Source organism: Pimephales promelas, chromosome 9 (assembly GCF_988280905.1).
Source record: "Pimephales promelas chromosome 9, fPimPro1.hap1.1, whole genome shotgun sequence".
In the NCBI taxonomy this organism is placed as follows: domain Eukaryota; kingdom Metazoa; phylum Chordata; class Actinopteri; order Cypriniformes; family Leuciscidae; genus Pimephales; species Pimephales promelas.
In genome coordinates, this window is record NC_142777.1 from 26,812,383 (window position 1) to 26,837,394 (window position 25,012).

The 25,012-nt window shown below is 39.2% G+C and overlaps 1 protein-coding gene across 6 annotated transcripts in view; it reads left to right on the forward strand.

The window, feature by feature from the left end:
- The window catches only part of diaph2 (diaphanous related formin 2), a 453,020-nt gene that overhangs the window by 363,523 nt on the left and 64,485 nt on the right, over window positions 1-25,012 (forward strand). For all 6 annotated transcript variants that reach the window (XM_039655194.2, XM_039655195.2, XM_089134932.1 and 3 more), the window contains 2 exons: window positions 5,133-5,297; window positions 14,373-14,508. In XM_039655194.2, the coding sequence (XP_039511128.2) occupies window positions 5,133-5,297; window positions 14,373-14,508 (301 nt within the window). The remainder of the gene's footprint in view (window positions 1-5,132; window positions 5,298-14,372; window positions 14,509-25,012) is intronic.

The following is a 25,012-nucleotide window of genomic DNA, read 5'->3' on the forward strand; positions in this document are numbered from 1 at the left end:
ATTCTGCCTGGATGAGTGCTCTAAAGCCATGAGTACGTTTTCTGTTGGTTTCCTGGTGAGAGGGTGGCCACCTTCCGCTCCAAACTGAGGTGGGATGTGTACAGTTTGGCGCAGGGGCTTGAGAGGGGAACTCAATCCAGACTAAAAGCTTAGTTGCTATCTGCCTCCTAGCATAGAGCCAGGAGGCACATACTGTAGGAAAGCATTAAATAAACATTAATGGAAGTGGGTTAGTGGAGATTTATTAAGGAGGCATTTTGGCCTTGCCTAAGGGAACCATGCACCATTTTATTCACTCATACAAGCACACAGGTAAACAAACAAGGTAATTTATGGCAGGCTTCACAGGTGGCAGTGTTTGGAATTCACTTTCTAGACGTTTTTTAGGGTAAGACCATTTTTTTTTTTCGTACCGTCTCAAGGAGCCTTAATTATTTATCATGTACTGAATGGATGATGTGCAGAATTCTGTTCTGTGGGCTTGTTTTTTGGAATTTTGTTAAAGTAGTTTTTGTAAAGTAATGAGTTTAAAGGGAGTTTTTACATTATTTTTCTAACACTCTTTTATAGTGAAATATGATATGTTCCTCGGAAACTTGTGTTCACTCTCTCCTTTGAGGACAGCTGGAGAGAGAGAACCAACAGACGGCGGTTGCTTTGGAGAAGGAAGCGCACATAATGTTTTTAGTATCTTCTCTCCACCTCAGCATGTGAAGCAGAGGTGACACAGGTGACAAAGAAGCGTGAAGAGTGTACTTTGAAGGTTCTTACAGAGGTAACAGAAAAGAGAGAGAGATTGAGGCAAAGAACAAGCACGAAAAAGAGTTGAAGGAATTTCTTTTGGACATGTCAGCCATTGTCAATGTGACAAATCTTTGATGTGGAAATAATAGCTAGTGAGGGCTTGGCCCAGTCCAGTGGAACTACTGTACGTGCGACTATGACGAGCTGTTGTCAAACACACCCACATATTCTCCATCACTTTGGCTTAGGCACTGGCAGTTTTTTTGGCATTGTATTCAATCGAGACCAAACCTTAAAGGCCATGTTGCAGGTTAATCCCCACTGTTGATTATTGGGTACATAAATCACTCAAAATATGTGTATCATTTTTAAAATGTCTCAAAAATGGTTTTAAAGGCCAGTTTTTAATGTTTTTGGCATTCACTTTTTTTAGGCAATTTGGTGATGATGTCACATTGGGGAGAAGCGAAGGAAGGATAGCCTCAGCCTAGTATTAAAACTATGGCGACTGACTGGGATGAGGAAGAGGTGGCAAAAGCAAACATGTATGATGGCCCATGATGGCCGGCAGATGTGTAATTTCGAACCTGTCAGACGTGAGAGAGCAAATGAGTAATTGCCAATAAACCTCTGCTATTATTAACGGAAATTGGTGAGGTCAAATTGCTAGGCGCATTGTGGAAACTATAGGCCTATAAAGTAGTCCTGACATATTATGGAACGGTCAATTTTCTTTAGTGCAATTTAGTACATTTCAGTATGGTATGTGGTGTTTTATTGGTCAGCGCAGCGCCGCGCTGACCATTGGGTGACACAATTAAACACTTCCTCTCTGCACAGCGCGAACTCTGTAACGCTGCGCCGTTTTGTCCCACTTTGGGTGTGTTTGGCTTGCCATACTTACATGTGTTTGTTTCTCAGTGCCTGCAGACATGAAATAGCACACTTACAGGCAGTGTTGTAGTAATTTAGACTCGGACTCGTCTCGAACTCGGTCTCAAGTCCATATTTTAATGGTCTTGGTCTTGTCATGGACTCGTGTGCATTTGGACTCGGAATTGACTCGTACTCGAACATTTTTTTTTTAGGACTCGGAATTATTCCTGAGTCCACTCGAGTTCAATTCAAAATATTTTTCATGATTATTAATGTATGTTAACAAAATATTTCTTTAAATTGATTGACACGCCCAGTGATTGGTGATTTTCTAGTGCGCAACTGCGCATGACAAATTGTAATAAAATTACTTTTAACACCATCTACTACAGTATGTGGCCTTTTTATCCTAAACTGATCATATTTTTTAAACTCTAAGTAAATTCAGTAAAAATAAAGGATTTCTCTAAGTAAATAAAAGTAAATTAGGTAATCAACCCTCACTGGTCTCGGTCTCGACTCGGACTCGACCGTCACTGGTCTCGGACTCGACTCGGACTCGACTCTCTATGGACTCGGTCTTGACTCGGACTCGACTCTCTCTGGTCCCTGTTTCGACTCGGACTCGAGTGAGGTGGTCTCGACTACAACACTGCTTACAGATTCCATTCACAAACCACCAAATTGTCATGGAGAAAAGTAGAAAAACAGTAGTCATGCAGTGGCGCCTCCAGAAATTTTTCGTAGGGGTGGCCAGATGGGGCCAGTTAAAATCTTGGGGTGGCACACCAAAACTACAGTATAAACCATAATTTCAGAATTGTTTACTGTTGTAATAAACCAGCCTGTAGAAAACTATCAGAAAGACTTAAGGAAACTTCTACTGATATACTTTGGTTTATTGTGTAATATTTAATGTTACTAATGATATTAGTAGGGCCCAACTAATATATATTACATTGTATATAATGATATATATTATATGATATATAAGGGTCCTTGCCCCACAGCAAATTTCCAGATACTTACATAATTGTGATGAATTTAATCATTTTTAAGTTATTAGTTTGCAGTGTAAGATTACAGTTAACACCTTTAAATATTACATATATGTATTATGAATTTTTAATACACTTAATGAGTGTATACATCAGCAGCAAAAAGTAATTCTTGAAAAAATCTGCACAGTAATTTTATAAAATCTAAATATGTTAATAAAAACAAATTACTATTAGTTCTCTTTTAAAATTCAATCAGGCAATCATGTCACAATTTTATATTTATATATTACTGTCAAGAATTCAGAAGTGCATAGCCTAAACTACAAATAAATTATATACAATTAAATTATGCTTATTTAAAATGTATTGAGCAGGCTAGGTATAACAAAATATATTGGCTTTTAATAATATTTCAGTGCGCAAACCCATGATTGAGCCCGTTCTTGTATGATTACATGAAAAACATCGCGGGTGCAGAATGATGTGCTCAAAGCAACATGGAGTCACAGTGTGCAGCAGCACTGCGCTTCATAAGTGCGCATTTAAAAGCTCATGTCACAAATCGAAAAAATGTTGAGCACACAAATCCAAGTGCGATTTGTTCCTTTGTTTCACAGTTATTGTGCGTTTGATGCCGATTCATAGGCTAATCCTTGTGATATGTATGTGTGATCTAACAGAACACGGTAGTGAGTCGCTTAAAAACAGCAACAAACTCCAAGAAAATAAAGTAATTTGATGCGAATATACAGACTTTTATCTACAGATCATGCATTTATAATGTCAATATATCATATTGGAGAGAGTTTTACCGTGCATCCAAGAGGCGCGCGTGCTGTTTGAATATGAATGGAGAATGATGACAGTCGCAGAGGAGGGAAAACGAGTTTATATTTTAATGATGTAAATATACTTCTGTCCCTCACATTAAGCTATGGAATGACTTCAGATGATTTTGTCACCCAAACTGACGTGAAAAAAGCGGGAGGCGCCGAAAAGCGGGCTGTTTGCATCCCTGCCTGTCCAAACGTGGCAAAAACACACCTAAAAGCTGCTGTATACCATTTGGCACTTAAAAAGCACGTCACGACACATAATTCCCCGTCTTCTTTTAGTTAAGAATATTTTTGACTTATTTATAAAATGCATAACTGATGCTACAAAAATTAATACTGGCCATTGGGGTGGCCAATGGGGTGGCCAGGAGTCGGCCAGGGGTGGCCATGGCCACCCCTGGCCACCCCCTGGTGGCGCCATTGTAGTCATGGAGACGGTGTGAACATGGACTTTACAAGTTACCGCGCTAGCTGGGCGTGAGTGTTCCGTCAGCTCGTTTTCAGATTGGGTATAGTTTCATTTCACATGATGATAATCTCCAGAGCGTGCACGCGTTTGCCTTCGGGGTTGAATATTTACTATCAGAGATCGGGGGCAGCTCCGAACTTCTTACGAGCAGATTCAGCCACTCTTAACACACATCACGCCACAGGAAAATCGGATTAGACAATCTGTAGAACAATCAAGATAATCAGACTTTACCTAGGATTGTCGGAAGGGGAGAAATCAGCCCACAATCGTCCTGAATAGTGTAGTGTGTGCCCAGCTTTATTAGGAAAATCGAGCTACAATTGGCATAGTTGACTTTTCATATTAAAGTGAGATAATAGATAGTATTATAACGCTGAAGAAATGACACCTCTGCTTTTTTCATCAGAAAACATATTTGTTTATTAAGTTAGATGGTTTCATTCAACTTGTTGCATGTTTTTTTAGGACAGCACCCGCATCATCACATCTGCGAATTTGAGATGAATAGCTTGAATAAAATGGCAGACCTGGATTTGATTCCTTCAAAAGGGCAATCTCGGCCCATCCACACTGATTTAAATCCAGGAACCACAATCACCTGGAAATGAAGGCTGAATATGTGCAGCTAAATCACAGTCTATGTATGGCATGCGGCTTTTTTAGCATGCGGCATAAAGAAAGCGAGGCTATTGGCAAGCACTACCTATTTTTTGTACGTATGTATATGCGGTTTACGAGGCCAGGGGCGGTCCATGTGCACGTCGTGAGCTGTGAGACTGCACGTCCCTGACATGAGCTGTCAATAGCCATTCAGTGAGAGAACCTGCTTTTATCTGCTCTTTAAATCGCAAAGTGCATCTCTCATGGGGGTTTGGCATGCTCTGTGGGGAGAAGCAATGACTGCAATCAGCATTTGTGTTAGACCCCCAGACAGTGAAACTTTCCTCTATCACTCCTGCGCCGGCGTTAATAGCTCAGTGCGCCAATGACTCCGACGTTAGATGGAGAGGTTATTGAATGCCTCTGTTTGTCTCGCTTGACCTCTGCAGAGAAGCGGTGGATTTGCTCAATTTTCCACAGGTGACCTCTTTTGTTGAAGGATTGTGGAAAGGATTTGGAGGGCAGCAAGTTGCTTTGTTTGTCCATGTTTATCCACCACTGTACAATACCCTGCTTATCCTTCCTTAACTGTATCTTTCTCACGGCTTCTCCAAGCATTCGCGAGAGCAGTATGAGAAGCTCTCCACCATGCACAAGAATATGCAGAAGCTCTACGAGAGCCTGGGGAGCTACTTTGCCTTCGACCCCCACACAGTCAGTGTCGAGGACTTCTTCGGAGACCTGGCTAACTTCCGCAACCTCTTCATGGTGAGTACAGAAACGCTCTTACCTGTTCTTCCTCAGTAGAGTGCTTCTATCTTCTGATCTTTGCACTCCTCGAGGTTGAAGAGATTTGATGTTTTTTTTTTTTCTTTTTACTTTCCTCTATGTCTTTCTCTAATGTATATAAATCTGGCTTTGAGTCTTCGAGAGAAGGTGGAGATAATATTCGAATTAATACTTCTGATGCCCTCCCCACAGCTAGATGGCACAGGTCAGGGTTGCTGGATAACAGTATGATTAATTTTAGGATTGCTTTGACAGATTCTGTCACTTGGAATGTGAGAGCCCAATTCTCTTCCTAACTTAACTTATATATACACACACCTTTTTATCAGTGCATAGCTTTAAGTAATAGCACGCCACTCAAAACTAAAGCTGCTGGCCTTGTCTTGAGTGCATGTGGTGATTTAGCTTGTTTTATCATATTTGATAACGACATTAACCCCACAGTGGTGAAGAGATTGAAGGACAGGTTTATTGGGCAGATTAAAGCGTACATAAACTGTGCTGAGAATGGAATGTATAATGTATTACCAAACGTGTGGCTCCCGTGCAGATAAAAGAGTCTCAGAAGCTTATCCTTTCAAAGTTTCATTAGCTTCTGTATTTGGTAAGTATCAAGGCAACGCCTCCCCCATCACATAAAAAAAAAAAAAAAATCCCTACCTTGGATTTAGGCAGGTAGGACTAGGTTATTGCTGATAGGATGGGATTTATCCAGACTGAGAGCGAAACCAGGGGAGGCGTCAGTACATCTCACTGTACAAAGAAGATATGAGATTTCCAGCTAATTGATTTTTTTTTTTTTTTTAAGTTCTTAAAGTCTGACTTGTGTTTGCCTCTTAAAACTTAAATGGGGCTTAGGGATTATATAAAATAATGTTTTATAATACATATATTTTGCATAAAAATGTGTACATTTTTATAGAGTGTTGAATTGAACTTTCTGAAAACTTGTATGTAAAATATTAATTTGAATATACACATTGCATAATGATTTAATATTCATGTTTTATAATAATACATAATAATTATATTATGTTTTATAATAGTACATGTTTTATAATAATAATACGTTGCAGTTGGACTTTACATGAGTTTCCAGCATATTGTGTGATGCTTTCTCCAGTGTGTTGAAAGTTTCAGTGTGGCCGTGTACCATGAGTGTTTGCTATTGTGTTCGAGCACGCGCAATGGGCTATATGCACGCATAAGTTCCGCATTTGACGTAAGGATGCTCGTCCAATTCCGGTTGTGGAGATTAAAGCCGAGGAAAACCGGAGAAAACGGGATTATGGCAGAATCTTCAAAATGTACTGTCCTCCTGTCTTTGAAACGAAACGTACATACGTTTAGATGTAATTTTATATATAGTTATGTTTATTTAATATAATTTTAAAAAGAAGCATAAAGACAACGAGGGGTGTCTGTTTTATCTGTTTTTGTGACTAACGTTTCTTTAGTATAACCATGGAGTATAAAATTCAATATAAATTGCCAGTATTGCATTGGACTCTACGATCGGTGGAAGTTATCGAGCATCCTTACACCTTCACCGGAAATACCGCTGTGCATAGAGCCCATAGCACGAGCGTTCTTGTAAAAATTGGTTGCAATCTGAAACATCACCATTAGAGGCCACTAAAAAATACATATAGCACCGTTATATTTTGTATACAAGTTGCACAACATGTCATGTGTCCTGCACAAGAAGTCAACTTTTGTTTACTTAACATGATGGTACAGTACCTACACGCTGAGAATTTCTATTAGATGAAGAACATTTCATGAAACTGTACATTAGTCACACATTTGCTTGTACACGAAAGCCATACAGAACATGTAAAATTTCTTGATCTGATTCTTGGTCTGATCAAAGTCTAGTAACACATGACACTGCGCTCCCTCCATGATATAGCGTTGAATGCCTGTAAAAGGGGCATCTTTGAAAATAAATTATTCTCTCAAGCGAATAGCTCTTCATAAATAAGTCATCAGTGATTTAGACTTCAATAAAAGAAAAGACCAGAGCTGGTAGAGAACACATGGCTGGATGTTCCATGGCACCAAGAATATTCCATGTGTGTCCTTTACTCTTGTTTTACTTATTTTCTTTCTTCTTTTTCTGTCTCTATTTGTTTTATTTTATTTTGTTTTGTTTTGTTGTGTGTAAAAAAATGTATTTTATGTCTAAGCATGTATTCCCAGTCAAATGCATTTATAACAGCTGAGGGCTCTTTTGGTAGCTATATGCTGGGAATGTGTTATTGTGTCTTATACCATGGTCTGTCTGAATACTCAATTCTGATTGGCTGGAAGGTGTGCAATAAAAGTGTTAATGCACAGGTTTTGCGCTGTTTTCATTGAAGCGCACATATATACATACATCACTCGCACACAGTGTGCTGCGCCTGCGCACACACACAAACATTCAGTAACACAGAAACTAATCAACGCTGCCCTCCGACTTTTAGTAATAAAATATCTTCACTACTGAATCACTTCGTTATATTTCTTAGCAATGACGGTTCTTTGCCTCCATGTCATGCATTAAAATCGGTTAAAGGTTCTAGATTTTAGCCTCTGATTTGAACGTTCTGTTTGAAGGGGCGTGTCTGCTGTGGGATTCAGTGTAACCGGCCTCTGCTCTGATTGGCTGAGATGCTTGCATATGAAATAGCTGCGTATTACATGTGAAACCCTCTCGAATACTTTTGCTACAGTTATTATACGTTTTTACTATTACAGCTATCGAGATTAACGAATCGTCAACGAACGAAACGTTTTGAAACGAAACTTTTTTTATATTATTTAGATCTATTCCCATTACATAAAATGTTGCCAGGATGAGCATTGAGCGAGCAGATGATAGTGTGTTGATCGCGAGAATGAAGATCTTATAATTGCAACGCAGTTTCTCCACTCTCTCTAATGCTTTCACCAATGCAAACATGATGATATACATACAGTAAGAGCTTTATTGTGCAGTGTAACGTGCGTCATTGATTTAATAACGAGTTATTCAGATAAACTCACGCTGTGTGGAAATATTGTTCTTTGATCGCTTTCTGTATATAATTTGTTCACAATTTAAATAAGATTGTTTTCATCCTACTAAAAGAAACTTTGTGAAGTCATTTCACATATATATATATATATATATATATATATATATATATTAGATATTTTAGTCACTGGCTTGACTTATGCATAAACTGTATTGAACGATTTTGAGAGAAAGATTACCTGTCTGAACTTGAACAATTAGGCTACGCATTAGAAATTGCTTGGTAGCTCGATCAATTTATTTTCAGACGTTCATCGAGCCCAGCTCTGTATTGGCCCAAGTTGAAGAAACAGTCCTTGGTGAAATGTTTTGGACCATACAAAACTTTGGGAAGTTGTGTCGGCGCATTTCCAGAGAAAATAAAGTTAACACCTTGTTTCTTCAGAGGCTTGGATGAAAAAAATACTTTTGAGTTCATTCGTACATCTGAACACTGATCAACTGCAACTGCTTTACTCGTTTGCAAGCCATGATATCTCTCGAGGAAAAGCTCAAATCGTGCTCCGGCGATCGTACTTCCCAGCTCATTTTAATGCACAACCATCCCTTTCATAGCCAGAAGTATTATGATAAATTTAAATGTGATACAAGTTGTTGGCCCTAACTAGCCAGGACAGAACATGCCATTGGTTTTTCTGGAAAGACATGCCCACTTTGAGTCCCATTGGTCCAAAATCCTACTACTCATGACTGAACATGTCACAACCGGATGTTGGGCACATATGTGCAAATGTACTTATTGAATCTTTGGCAGGGAAATGTTATGAAATAAATTTGTATTCATGATAGAGACCTCCAAATAATATACTTTTCACCATAGCATATTTATGGCACCTCATAGTTTTATCAACATTTATCCTCAGAAATAGCCTACATTGCTGTATGTTAAATTGCCTGAGTGACACATCCATTTGGTAGGACAAAATAAAAAACCCTGCCTGCCCTTTCTCAAAAAGTGAGCACAATCAGATAAGAGAACCCATAGGTATATTTCTTTTCTGGGCCAATAGAAATAGAAATAGAAGTCCCTGTAAAGTAAAAAATTAAGTATGTGTTCTGAGTTTGTCACACCACAGAAAAATGTGTTATTAGCCACCCAGCCAAATTTGAATGATAAAAAAGCCGGCAAGTACATAAAATAAGCTATCAAAATTTAAATAAAGACACCGATCTGTTTTGCGCATGATCGCATCCAGGTAGTAGCCTACGCATTTCCGTGTCGGAGGCATAGCTAGCTATAGCAAAATATAGGCTGTAGTAACTAATAATACTGACAGTAACTCGCGATTGAGCGGCAAACTGATGCGAATGTGCTCTATTGTTAGGGGAGAGATCAGCCTCAGTGGGCTCAGTGCGTCATCAAGTAGGGGCGTGTCAACGAGCTCATTGGCCGTAACCCACTGGTTACACCAAAAAAGTCAGCAGAGGTTGAGCCACAGTGATGGTGCACAACAAGCATTAATCAGCTAATGAATAGAATCCAAGTGTGTGTGTATTTGTGAACGTGCATATTTATGCCAATACACATATATGCTTACACTTACAGTTATTGAGGGCCTTTGGCTTAATGTATTATGTCGTCCCTGAGAATAATGATAATGATGATGCTAGTATTGGAAATTGTGATGTAGTGTGGTGGTCATCACTGCCTGTTTTTCATTTCCACCACACAGCCAAAGTGAGTGATCGCAATTAAACCCAATGGAGTGTCTCTTCAAATTGGTCTAATATTTGAGTCGACACACACAACGTCGGCCATTTTTGACTCTTGGCAATTTTGTAGGCCTCTCACAGCCTGCTGAAAACTAATATGATCCAATAAATAAATAAATAGATAACTCAAATATCATCAAATTGGTTCAGTTAGTGTACATTTTGTTTTGGCCAAATAGGCCCATCTGTGGTGTGGATTTTTTGTCCTCCATTTCTCTCACTCTCTTTTTTTTTTCTTTCCCGGAAGTGTTCCTTGAATAGCCAAGTGTGTATGCATTGCGTGTAGAGCAATACATATATGATGGCCAACCCCCCCCCCCAAAAAAGAAAAAAAAAAAAACATAATAATGAATTATAGAGTCCCTTTACCCTTTTTTGTCTCTGTGCGTAATACAAGACTATTCAAATATTCTACACTAAGGCTGGGCAAACAGGAGGGACTACAAAGCCTCCCCCACAATGGAGGATTGCAGCAGGAGTGCTCTTCCTTACTGTCACTCTGCTGCACATGTACCCAGTGAAATATATTTACAAAGACATCTAGTCCTCAGTGGCTGCCTGGAAGGACAGCATCCTATCCTGTGCTTGCCAGCATGCATAAACACACTCGGGGTAGATGGAGTCCATATTGGCAAATTCAGTTCTGCTGCAATCCCTCTCCTAGAGTAATGCAAACAGTACTGTGGACAAAAGCCCGCCGTACGTCGCCTTACCAATCTAGAGATCTCACAACATGCTGCGTTTTTACATAAAATGTGCTTTTCCCAGGTGGGTTTGTTGTGTTGATTGGTGTTAGAAGTAAATTGCTTGTTTATTATCGTCTTTCCTATTAGCAGATCATGTTGGTGATTCATCCAACTGAAAGTTTTATCAAATCCTCCCACATTTTCTTCCCTCAAGATGGATGTTTATTCATTGTTAATATTTAGTGTGTATAAGATTGTATTAATATTCATCCTTCTACTAACTCAGGGTTTTAAAAAGATAATTCCCCTAAAAATGTCAATTATTTTACCAGGTACTCATGTCATTCCAAACCTATAAGACTTTGTTTTCTTCTGTTTTCTATCTTATTTTTTGGTTCTAAGTCATTCAGGTTTAAAAATTGTTTTTTTACGGCATCGTCCTTTCTAAGACGGACGGATAGAGCGCTATCTCTCTCACTTTTAAATAACCCTTTCTGAGTACTCTAATTAACCAAAACTGTTTCAAGGAAGACTTTTCCCCCTGTAATCAGCTTTCCTAATGACTTTGGATTATTTAGTGTGCAAACACAATTAACCGGCCTAATTTGCCTTAACATATTGATTGGTGGCCACCGCTGACAACCACGGGACTTCCCGCGGATTTCAATCCTTCCTGTTTATTTCTATCTTCTTTTTTTTTAACTAACCTTTACCTTTCGTTTGCATTTCTGCAACCGTGAGATATCAGCTTTCCCTGGCAAGGAGGACCGATGGGGATGCGATTTGAATTTGCAACAGTCAGAGGCACTGTGACCACTAGAAATACATTTCTGTGAGAACCCAAAGCTCAGATGAATGCTTTTCGAACCGTTCATGAACAAGAACATGATCATGGTCTAAATTGTGCATTTGATTCTCCTAAGCAGACGTACGTGTTACAAACAGCAAAAAAAAGCACACCATCCCACCATCGTTTTTGCTTTATGCTAATGTGATTCTGTCCTTTGTAGTCAATAGCACAGACGTTTTGTGCTATGGGAGTGATATTCAAAAGGACTCCCTCTGGGTGTTGTTTATCTCATGTAAAGCTTCCTAATACCTAAAACACAATTAAGAAAATTGATAAAATCATAAATACTGCCCCAGGCTAATTGGCAGAGTTGAAAACATGTTTGTTGCCATGGTAATTAGGGTTTTTGCATGTTTGATGAGGGTGAGATAATTATGTTGTGTAATCGTGTTTGCCGTCAGAATTGTTTGTTTGTTTATAAAAACTTTTGCCAGCAGGAATTATTTTTTGTTGCTATGAATAAATGATTTTTCAATTAAGAATCTAATGCTTGACAATGAGCTTGATTCTATCTTCAATTACAAGAATGAGATTGAACTGTCAGTTTTGGAGACCCACAATCCTGTAGCTTCATAATACTCTATTTGAAAATGCAAAAACACAATAACAGGAAGAATTGTTTATGCTAATTTTTGTTGTCACTCTGTGGCATGAATAGATGAATATAGAATCCCTTTTCACACTCTTTGGACAGCCATATGCATGCTGACTCAATTACTTTTATTAGTTTGGGGTTTATTCCTTGCTGACTTAATATTTTTGCAGCAAAATGCAAATCTGGAACAGTTGCATCTCTCTCACTCATGTTCATCCATGTGTCTGTCAGTTCATGAAAAGACAGTGAGCTCCTGTTCCTGGACTTGACGGCCGCTTCCGCGATTGACCACCATGATGAGCTGCACTTTTCTCCCCCCACACTGTACCCATGATCCTTGTCTCAGCACCGAAAACGACACGCATGTCGAAAACCCTAAGGGAGTCTGAAAGGGCCAGACTGTCGACACTCATTATATCGTACCAAGAAAGAACAAGACGCACACATATATGTGTACACAAAACACTCATTCCTCCCTTAAAGGCAAAGCCTGTCAGGTTAGTGGTGCAGGCCTGGGGTGAAGAGACCTTTGCTGTGCTGGAAAGGTTATGTAGAAGTGGCTTATTCTCTATCCTCTGCTGTGTTTCTGTGCCCTCTGAGCGTCTCCGTCTAGCCCTCTCGCCGTCTTCATACCGCCTGACACCTCCGTGGCATTTACAGAAGAAGAGAGGAGGTGGACGATATCTCTGTGTCTCACTCGCTGGTACCCCGCCAGCATTCAGTCACTGGAAATATCCAGGATGGACACTGTTATCTGCTTTCACATTAATGCTCATGGAGACTGTAGCTCAGTGAGGACAACAGCAGTATCAGGAGCCATCTTGATGTTCAATTAGACAATCTCTGTCTGCTTCCTCTTCTCAACACTCATTGTTTCATTCACTGTAGCCAGAAAGGCTGCAACTGTGTCCCTTAATTTCAAGAGCAGATAAACAGGCTCAGATGAAATCTGTGAACTGTCTTTGCATTTTTGTGCTGATTTTGGAATTTAGGAAAGGGCTTAAACATGGTAAAATGTGGTAAATGTTGAGTGAAAAGTGTTCATGTGTGGAGGCGTCTTGTGTAAATTGAAATAGAGCAAAATACCTCAAGGGCATGTCATAGTACACTAGAAAAATGGTGGCTCATTGACTTGTAATCATATGGTGCTATATAGAACCATAAGAGGTGCCGTAGAGCATGTTAACCACCACAGAGAACCACTGAAGAACCAAACTGGGCTTAACAGGTTCTTTAAATGGTAGTGGTACTATATACAGTAGCACCATGACCACCACAACCCCTGAAGAACCCCTGAAGAACCTTTTTTTATAGTGTAGTTGTATTGTTTACAATAACAGTTCCATAAAAATAACATTTTTATTTTTTTAAACATTTAATATTAAAGGGATACTCCACTTTTTTTTTTTTTTTTTTTTTTTTTGGGGGGGGGATGGGCTCATTTTACCACTCCCCCAGTGTTAAACAGTTGAGTTTTGCCATTTTCAAATGTATTCAGCCGATTTTCTGATATTTTTGAATATTTTCTGATATTTTTTTTTATATTTTTGATTCTGATATTAGAATAATATCAGTAACCAGACAGTTTCTGGTCTCATTGACTTCCATAGTATATTGTTTTCCTACTATGGAAGTCAATGAGACCAGAAACTGTCTGGTTACTGACATTCTTCTAAATATCAGAAAATCGGCTGAACGGATTTGAAAACGGTAAAACTCAATTGTTTAACTCTGGGGGAGTTGTAAAATGAGCCTATTTCCAAGAAAAAAAGTGGAGTATCCCTTTAATAATACGTGTAAAACATGTTTTGACTGTTTGGCAAGTGAGTGAACTAAATTGATGAGATGCATAATTTTAAATACATCATACTGCATCATAACTTAACAAGTGAATATGCACATTGTGCACACAGGCTTCTTCCCTTGTATGGGTGTCTGAAGTTTGAGTAATGTGGAGTTCTGCAGGCATAGTCAGTGTGGGCCTGCAGATAAGCAATATCCTTAGTGTGTATGGACTTACCATTGTTACTAGAGTGTGTCACTATAGTGTTTCTTCAGTAGAAGAATTGAAATTTTCTTTCCCTTCTTTTCCACAGTCATCTCAGTTACCCTCTAATTTCATTGTCTTTATTTCTCTCTGACAATTCAGGATGCTGTGCGGGAGAACCACAAGAAGAGGGAGATGGAGGAAAAGATCAAGAGAGCCAAGCTAGCAAAGGAAAAGGCTGAGCGAGAGAAAGTTGAAAGACAGCAGAAGAAGAAGCAGTTGATTGACATGAACAAAGGTACGGCACTATTGGCCCTCCGGGGCCCGACTGCAGCCCAGCTCGCGATTTCACAGGGTGCCAAGCACTGCAGGGGTGGGGGTGGAGATGAGGAACAGGGCCACACTTCATCTGTGAAAAATCACACTGTTCCCTCGCACTAAATGTACAGGCAGATTCGACGTCATTGAGAATGTTTCACTGAAAAATCTTTATTTAGTAACTTTCACCCTTTGAGAAAGCAGTGACCGTATATTTAAAGACATCTGTCAAGTAAATGTTGATGACAATAATGTTAATTACAATGCCATGCACACACCATGAAATCCATTCAGATCCGAAAGGGTTTCAGCAGCGATAACTTCTATAGCAAGAAAGTATGAAATAAATAGACGATTTTTTTATGATTAAATGGAGCATTTGTGGCATTGCCACATAAGGGTGTGGAGCAACCTAGCAGCATTATGGGGCTGCTCTGACAGGGAAGATGTAGGTCACATGTAAAGATAAGCATCCTAGGTTCACTGCTTTTGTAGAGCAGACAGATAATGGATTGGCAGATTGCCTGTGGCCTAGTAAATGGAGTTGAGAGTCAACTATTAAGTTTTTTTGTAAGCTTGCTCAGTTTATTTCAGAAATGAAAAGAGGCCGTGTTGACAATAGCTTAATTCAGTTTGGATTACATAAAAACTGATTGGATATGAAGTACATATTGTCCTTTGTGCATTTAAACCCTTCAGAATGTAGTGTTTTGAAAAGAAATGTGTGGTTCGTTTTAAAAAGTAAAGATATAATGGGGGAGGCTGCCCAAGATGTCTCACGCAGCTTGCAAATTCAGGGCAAATTCTTGCCATGAGAGATATGAAGTACTCACTGCACTGCACAATTCTGATCCTCACAATGAGACAGAAATTACTGCCTCTGGCCAAAGCTTTTTCACAAGCGCTCCAACTTAAAATGTCACACTGAGCCCTGCACTTTACTGCGGCCTTACATTTGAGAAAATGACATGTAGAACTTCAGCTCCGTGTGTTTCCGCAGGATGACTGATGCATGCTAGTTTCCTAAGGAGTGACCGCATTGAATGCTAAGCCTGAAATAATGCAGATGGAAAGACAGTGGATAGCAAACTCTCTAGTCCAGTCAAGAATACCTTATTTTTAGCTCTTATCTCTTGTCCTGCGTCAAAGCCCACAAAAAAGGCTTTTATCATTGAACTGCTGTAGTCATCACTAGATATAAAGTGAGAGAATGTCAGTGAGTTCTGTTGTACATTTGACGCCATATATGCATTAAATAATGCTTAAAGGGTTAGTTCACCCGAAAATGAAAATTGTCATAGTGCGGCCTTTCTCCTGCTTTTCATTAGTATTTTTGTAAATAGGGCAGTACTATTGTATTGCTCATTTGATCCACATACTGTATATCCTCTTTTTTGGCACACAACCCTCTTTCATTAGAACCCATGTCTAACGGCCTTTTGATTAATTATAGTTTTTAAGGCCTTTTCAAAGGACTATTTCTATAAAGAGATTTTTGAAGTCATTTTCCAAATTGATATCTAATGCCCTTCACATGCACATGATTAACAATGGGATACATATTTAATGAGAGTTTAATTCATTTAGGGTTAAGAGGATGTGTTTGACGGGATGGTGGAGCTGGGCGAATGAATATCTGTACCGTTTTTTAAGAACTATTTTTAAAGACACACAGACGGTATCTGGAAATGTGTCCTTGCAACGTTTCACGAGCAATTTTGAGTGCCATGTGATTGATGTGCATTGCGAGCGGGATAAAATCTGTTTTTCTTGTGAACTATTAGAAATCCTAATATGGGAAATTGCTCATGAAATCATTACCCGGCCCCCCATTTGTTTTAATTTCCTCTAAGTGGATTTCCATATTCTCTTAGAATGACCAGATGTTCAGCATTCACCAAATGGCTTAACCCGCTGAAAGTAAATGGGGAACGATGTAAAATAGGCCTAAATCCACCTAATCCTTCTGTCTTTATTAGGAAAATATGTTTTGTCCTAGTGGGGCAGCCATTTTGCCAAAGGATACGAAACTATGTTGTTTACAGGGTGCCCTACTCATTGTGAAACATCACTGAGGAATGAAAGGATTTCCTGTGTGCCTGTCTATACTGTTTCTCAGCCTGCTGGCTGTTTCAGGGTCACGGTTGAAGGTCACTACAAGTGTTTATGCCCACATGTTGCTTTTGAGCTGTATGGGGAATGGCGCAAGGGTTTCCATGAAACGAAGGAATCACTCTTGCCATATTTTAAGTGAAGTGTAATTTCTGTAGAGCCCAAGTCCCCTGTGTGGTTTTGTCCCTTCCTGTTCTTGGACAAACCCCTCATGTGTTTGGATGAGTACATTTACCCAGCTGTTGGTGTGGTTTTTATACAGATATAATGTAACATATTTGGTTCAGGAGACATGTTTTGACTGAGGACAATGTGAGACACAACCCTTTCCAATAATTCTATTCATCGAAGCCAATTCAGTACCAAACACAACATACTGTAGGTGAATTAAAAAATCTGTCCACTCCTTCTGTTCGATTACAGTCATTGTTTCGAGATATTTGTGCGAGTTCAACTCGTGTTTTTGTTAATCTATAGGTCAGTTAGACAACTGAGAATGTTGTTCTTGTTTGTGGTCACTTGCTGAGTCATCGTGAATAACATCTTTCATGCAGCATATACAACCCAGATGGTATAATATATGATGTTGTTACAATAAATAAGTGTCAAGAACGTAGCTTCACTTTCCTGCCTGACAGTGCAAATGATCCTTTTAAAGGTTTAGAATTAAAGGGCTAAAAGGAAGATTAGTGCAGTCTTCTGAATATTTTTTTTATGTTATGATAGCTGTCATTATTTTTTAAGGCCCGTCTGCCAGTACGTTTTAGAATGAATACTCCTCTTTATGTCTTAATGCTTTCTATAACCCATTACCATTCGTTCGACACCCTCAGTCACAGACAGGCAGTCAATAGGTTTTTAAGGCATCTTTATATAAGGCGTCTTTAAATGTGAAGTGTAATTTCTCCAGCAACAATTGCACCGAACAGAATTGTAAGAAGGTTTTCAGACGTTTGAAACACTCAAACACATCAAAAAAGATCTCGTGCCATTGGTTGAGGCGATGTAGAGCCAGTTGGGTCACGCAAACAATTTATAAAAAATATATATTACGCTGTGCATTTGGGGTGGAGATGTTTCAGTGAGACTTTCTGCAGGTTGCGTTGATGAGTCATTAACTAATACATTTGATCAGTTTGTTCAAAATCACTGATTCATGCAAGTGACTGTCTCTAGTTAGTCTTTGAATCATTTACTCAAATAGACTGATTTGTTCAAAAACACTGATTAATTCAGGAATGAAACAAGTGACTATTTTTTTGTGTGTCACAAAATTATTAATTGAACCAAACTGATACAAAAGCAGTCATTTATTTAATTATATCGAATAAGTTGACTGTATATATTGAGGTTGGTAGGTTTTGTTGTTGTTGTTCTTTAGAAATGTATATTTTTTCAGCACAAACATATTAAATTGAATAAATGCAGACTTTTTTAAAGTCAGAGAAAAAAAAACTTATTGACACCAAATGTAGTGTATGCTGAAAAAACAACAACCTAATGAAGATTATTATAAAAAGCACACATATATGACAACACACACATGCGTCAGTCCAGCATGTGACTGTGTTCAGATCTCCTGGCAAAGGTAATTATGCTAAAGGTCGTGACTTTAGAATATGTTTATCTGTGTGATGCAAACAGAAAACCACGAGAAGCCACCTACCCCACTGTCTCTCCTCTAATTATCATTCCAATTTTTAATTAGTCATTGAGATATTCCATCTACCTCATTGGTCATTATGAATAAGTCGACCAGATAAGTATCGTTGCATAATGCTGAGCCGACTGTGGCATGTCATTATCTGTATTTTAACTATCATATTAAATCTGGGCTGTCTGCAGGCTTCAGTGTGTCTGTGCGGAGAAATGAGTGTCTGTCCTATATGCATATCAGCGTTCCCCATCAGCTCTTCAGTGTTATTTACACCCACTGTCAGGGAGCTCAATCCTCCTTTGAAGAATGCCGCATTACATTCCAAAGCCTACTGGATCCCAAGCATAAGCAAATTCCACTCAGGAAATCTTGGAGTGTGCGACTGCTGGCATTGTGATTTTTTTTTTTTTTTTTTTTTTTTGTCATTACCTTGAAAAACACCAACAAGGGTGCCAAGCTTATCTGCTGTAGTGCATCAATTCTAATAAATAACTGCATATTAGCTTGTGCCGTATCAGCAGCCGGATGCCCCTGTGCCTTAAGGCGATGATAGCATGGTGAATTTTGCCTTCAGTCTTGCCAGAGATGCATTAGCCGTCTCTAAATAGCTATTGTGCGAGGGGCAAAGTCATTGATTTATCAAGATAAGCATCTCTATAAGTCATGGTGACATCCAGAAAACCCAACATGTTTCCGTTTAATATCTCCCGTCCCACTCCACATTGTGAAATTAAGAGATATAGAGGCTGTGATTATTCCATGATAATGTTCATTTTCATCTCCCCAATTTTCCTTTAGAGAATATTTCCATCTTCAAATATATGTCATTTTTTCCCCTTAAATAAGAAACTTCTTTTTTTTTTTCCTTTTTGTAATGCTGTTTTGTGCAGCCAACCCTAATTAGGGTAGCACTAAATGTCCTAATCACTTTAAGCCTCTTTAACTTAATTTAGCCCACTCTCCCTCAGGTCATAGCCGAAATGAGAGGATACATCTGAGAATCCCCGCACCGCCAGCACCCCCTCCGCTCTCCGAGAACGCATTCGCGCTGTTGCATGTCATTAATTTATAGCCATGGGTGTTCTACATTCTGATAATTTCTCGTCAAGAGTTCGGACCTAGAGAGCCACTATGCAGTCACTCAAAAATAATTAAACTCGCCGGGCATCGCATTTTCAAAGCCTAAATCTTTAGAGAAGAAAATGAATGATGGTTTTTGGAAAGGACAACAACATTTCTTCTTTTCATACATATGGATTACATACATAGATAGTGATCTCTTTATCTAATTGACCTTTCGTCTGCCCCTTCCCCGAAACGGCCACTGTCCACACACCATAGCAACCATTACTATGTGAGCAGGTCCATCAAACATTGACTCCAAGCAAGATGGTGAAGCGGTGCGTTTGTAAATCGGACACTAGGTACCCTGAGAGATTGTCTGGAGGAGTTGTGTTCTCTCCTTTTCCAAAGCTGAAAACACACCATGAGCGGTGCCTACAATGGATAAAACAATGTGAACATGGTAAACTCGCATACAGCGTGTTGGCGATTGGGACACTGAGATTAGTCAAAGAAACATGGAGAAAGCAGATCAAGAGGATCCACACAGGAGGGAGGTTTCACAGATTTCACTTAAGCATTAGCCTCGATGGTAGTCGTGTCTCCTTCATTGCGTATTTTTACATTTTGAATATATCCCTCCACTGCATACTTTAACCCATTGTGCCTTGATCCGGAGGATATCGTGGATGTATTGCTCCAAAAAAGGGTCATTGATACCTCTTCCTGAGTTCCCGTCATGCCAATCTGTCACGCTGGTCGTTTTTGACCATTTGTTTGAAGGGTGGAGTGACGGCAACTAGGGGGCGTGGCTTTTGCGAACGGTCAGTTCCTTACGAGATACAGTAAGTGTCAGACTCGTGCAATGATTTATGGAGTGTATTCTCAGATAAGCCTGGCTCATGTGGTCTGTGATCTCGACAAGCAGATGGCAAGGAGAGCAGGGAACAATCGCTAAGCATCACCAACCTGATAAACCACTGTGGTGATTCATTAGCATGCGGAAAGATGGCAAGAAAAATTTGTAGCACGTACGACAGATCTCAGCTATCTTTTATTTCCCCTTGTGAGCTTAATATGCAAATGGCTCGGCCTCTTAAAAGCCAGACCTATTCCTGGAGCTTTCGCTTTACCTTTTCCTTCTGCTCTGTAGTTTTCCCCCTTTCCAAACCAAACACATCTGACATCCTCTAATGCAGAGCAGTACAGGATTTGTCCACTTTTTGTTTTGGTTTCTTTAGTTATTCATGCATACAGCTATCTGGTTCATCGACGCAGGAGTTACTGTCTCTGTGCTGCTTATGAAATCGCAACACCCTCTAATCCACTTCCATCTCCTCCCAGCCGACCAATCAAATGGCATGAACAAGGGACAGACCTAACCTGGGTGGAGTATTTATCTGCTCCGGCCATCTCTAAACACCAGTCTCATTGGTCCCCTATTCCGCTCCTCATTGTCTAAGGCCTAGACCCCCTGGCGCCTATTTGAACTCGAAGAGGGAGTGCCCCGCTCAAGGAGGGGATGTGTGAGCATCCCTAATTAAATTACACACAGACATAAGTGGGTTTTCACATCAAGCTGTTCCAGCAAAACGCTCCAAAATGCCTGTCTGGTGCCACATCCATCTTCTTCATTACTCCTGAGTCCGGGCTCATTCTCTGAGTGCTTTGGAGCTCTCACTCCGGCAGGCCAGCTGACAGGTCACAGTGTCATATCTCGTGTCAGATCCTCCAGAGAGACAGCACCTCATAACAGGTGCGAGGCTGGAACCTGCAGGACTGTTGAACTCTACTGCTAATGCACTCTCTGCAGCTGCGGTGAAAAGGAATCTCTCAGACAAAGAGTGGCAGGCGAGAAACAAGTCCAAAATGCACCTGGCTCCTCGACGCAGGGCTTTGTTCGCCACATATGTGCAAGGTTAATTGCACAGGTGCCTTTCTCCAGGGTGACATAGATTAACATGTTTTTCACAAAAAATTGAAGGACAAGAAGGAACAAAGTCGGTGAATGCTACTCGTATACACAAGCAGGGAGCTGAAAGATGCTTTTTAGCTTCTATTAATGTGGAAATGCGAGCTGGGGGTTTGTGCTGTAGGCCGGTCACTGCGAGGACACAGTAATAGCTGTAATGTCCTCTGGACGGATCTTTGTTGTTTGGATTTTAGAGGAAAAATGTGTTTAAGCCTCTCTGGAGCAATCGTCTTCAGGAGCACCAACATAAATTGACTTCTCTGTCCATCCTCTTTGTTCTTGTTTTTGTTTTATTTTGTTTTCATCACCGTGGACTGATAGCAGGTTGAATTTATGATCCGGACTTGAATTTATGAGCTGCTGGCTCAATTTGAAATGGTACACAATACAGATGTAGTACAATTTTGAGAATATCTTTATTGTCTATCAATAGTTCTATATACATACATTATATGTAAAGATATATTCCCACAGTAAATGCTTTCTCTGTCACTAGCTGAGTTTAATCCACATATTTTCATAAAAAAATGTTAGGGCATTAGATGCAAACAAAGTATGTGCAAAATACGCTCAATTGAGGTATTTGCTTAAAAAAATCTACAAGACATGCACTTAAACTGTCATGGAAACATTTACAGAACAAATTCCACAATGTGCATAAAAATCAACTTTGCCTCAAGTCATATGACTGTTATGTGACTATATACTACTGTGTCACATACTGTTGAGTTATGGAAATCTGCCACTAATTACTTTGACATTCGTGACATTCATTGTCATTCCTTATTTTTTTTTATTTATTTTTTTTGTCACAACAGCTAAATTTTTTCTAAATTTTTTTTTTTTGTCCCAGAAATAATTATTTTGATTTATTGAATACATGGGTTGGACGCACTGCTTGCTTTATTTATTTATTTATTTATTTATTTATTTATTTATTTATTTATTTATTTATTTATTTATTTATTTATTTATTTATTTATTTATTTATTTATTTGTTTGTTTGTTTGTTTGTTTGTTTGTTTGTTTGTTTGTTTGTCTGTTTGTCTGTTTGTTTGTTGTTTTGGCTTTATTCAGAATTTTCTTATAAAATTAAATTAGCATCTTGAATGAATTCACAGCTAATCTATGTATTTCTATGGCATAGCTGATCAGTATTTCTGTAGTTAAATTCCTACATGTTGTTTATTTAAAGGAATGTATGTTTTTCAAAGCGTGTTTCGGCATTTGATAGGCAGTTTAGTGACACAAAAGACATCTGGCTCTTTTAAGTGCCTCTGTTCAACTGGTGTTAATGTATGATCATTACATCAGCGTAACCTTTTATCCTCAGCCCGCCTCTGTCTTGAACAGACTGAACTCTGGTCTTGCTGATGTGACACTGCAGAAAAATACATTTTCTGCTTCTTTTAACACTGTGGTGTGCTGCTGTGCGATTTCATATACACCATAATCTCTTAATCCTGATGATTTGCTGCAAAGTCAGTGTTCAAAGCTCAGTTGCATATACAGTGGCACACAGGCATTGCTAGATGCTTGGTTTCAATATTTAGCCATGAGAAAGGAAGGGAGCGAGTGTGCGAGTCCAAGCGTGCACGTGCATACGTTGTAGAAATAATTAAATGTCAGCCCGTCCGCTCTGTTGAGTGTCTCACGGGGGGGTTTACGACCCGCACAGTCTCGCTTCGGCAGTCCTTCTCCATGACTCAGTCCTCCAGATGTTGTGATGCCACACTCGCACACACTGCGAGCTACACAAGCATAGGCTTCAACACACTAACCCTTCTCCCCCACTGCTGCTTCTTACTCGTTGTGACACTTCACTTTGTTTCTCTCCTCCCCCATTTCTCTCCCCTGTGCCGTGGAAGATAAGCTCCTACCCTCTGCCAGGGTGCTTGTTGGGGAAGCTAATCTGATGTGTGAAGTTCACAAATCCGGCAGAGGGCTGTGCTTGTTATCCCCTAATTAAAAAATGTGATAGTGCACTCATAAATATATTGGAGAGACTGAAGAAGGCCCCAGGGCATTCTGGTACATTTGGCAGGAGCCTGAGGGGGCAAAGAACCACCTGATACCCTGACAGTAAAGAGATACAGACAACAGAGGAGATCCAGATACAAGACTAGCTGTTAGAAGAGTTTCACTCTATGTTCCTGAAGTCTGTTGTCTGAAACATTTCTTTGCAAAATAAAGCTGGCTTATATTATATATAAATAATGATATATTTTCTCTGATATAGCCTTGAGAGTGAGATTTTGCATAACTTTATCCAGAAGCAAAATCTAGTTAAATAATCAAAACTTTTCCAAGTTTTTTTTTTTTTTTTTTTTACTCAAGAAAAAAAAAATTAATTTTTTATATGCACCAATGCAGCAATGAATATTAAATATAGCTGAAAGCAGCAATTACGGGCCAAGCACAACACTGGAAGTGTCAGACCCACTGCAACAATGAGTAATTAAAGATGTTTTAAGATGATTTTACTCAAAAGAGCACTACAAATGAATGGTTTGTTATTTTTTTATCAATAAGTGGCGCTGTTACCAAATTGTTGTGGGGTGGGCTGTGTAAGGTGACAAAGACATGCATAAAGTTTGGGGTCAATATGTCAAAACTTTACAGAGATACAGCATCAGATGCAGTTTGGCATTGTGCCATCAAAATTAATTGATGCATTATATCAAAATGGTATCATCTATCGACACAAAATCCATAACTTTCTGCCGACACGGTTCAAATAAGGTGAAAACCGGACAAAATGTCTAGGAGGATTATGAAAAAGTAGTTCTTTCTTTTCTATTTTTATAACCTAAGGAATCTATTAAGAGTCTCAGGACAAAAATCAAAACTAATCACATCACTAATTTATATTTTTTGCAAAGTGCCGATGACACTTACCGAGGTAATAAAAATACGCCAATGCATTTGTCAAAGATAGCACTTTACGACAAAATTCATAATTGGTTATCATTTGGCTCGGCATGCTGCACCGAATCTAAAGAGAGCAGTGGTTTTTTTTTTTTTTTTTGGGCAAACTGTTCAGAAGTTATAATCAAAAATATGATTTTTTCATATCTGATGGCCACTTAATGGCACGTTGCTAAGATATAGCCTCATGTCCATTTTGACATGCTCTTTGTCAACTTTGTTTGCGCGTCATTCGAGAACCAGACTAAACTCATGAAATGGCGTTTCTATGACACACCAATTCGTATTTCCATTTTTGGTGTGCTCTCAACATGCATAATCGCTTTTCAGCGTGTTTATGAACGCCGTTTACTTAACGTTATATTACTGTATATTTAAATATATGACCTACCCTAACCCCGTCCCTAAACCTACCCGTCGCTGGGGTTAATAGCATTTATGGGTCTTCCCCTACCAACCTAGGAAAAAAAAAATATCGCTCCCCAGATGTAGATCTACATTTTGCTTCGTTTCTCTCGGACATTTAATGGCATGTACATACACGCGGAATCACTCAGACGTTTAACGGCGTAGACATACACGCATGCTTGCGGATAGCTCAAAATGCGTTTAGATAACACACCACTTGACTTGAAAGTAGCGTGTATGTTTACATGTTAAGTCATGATGTTATGTTGCGAGAATGGATTGACGAATTGACCTGAATTCCTTATATTTTTCGGCGTGATCTGAAGAGTATCTGGTTAAATTTTC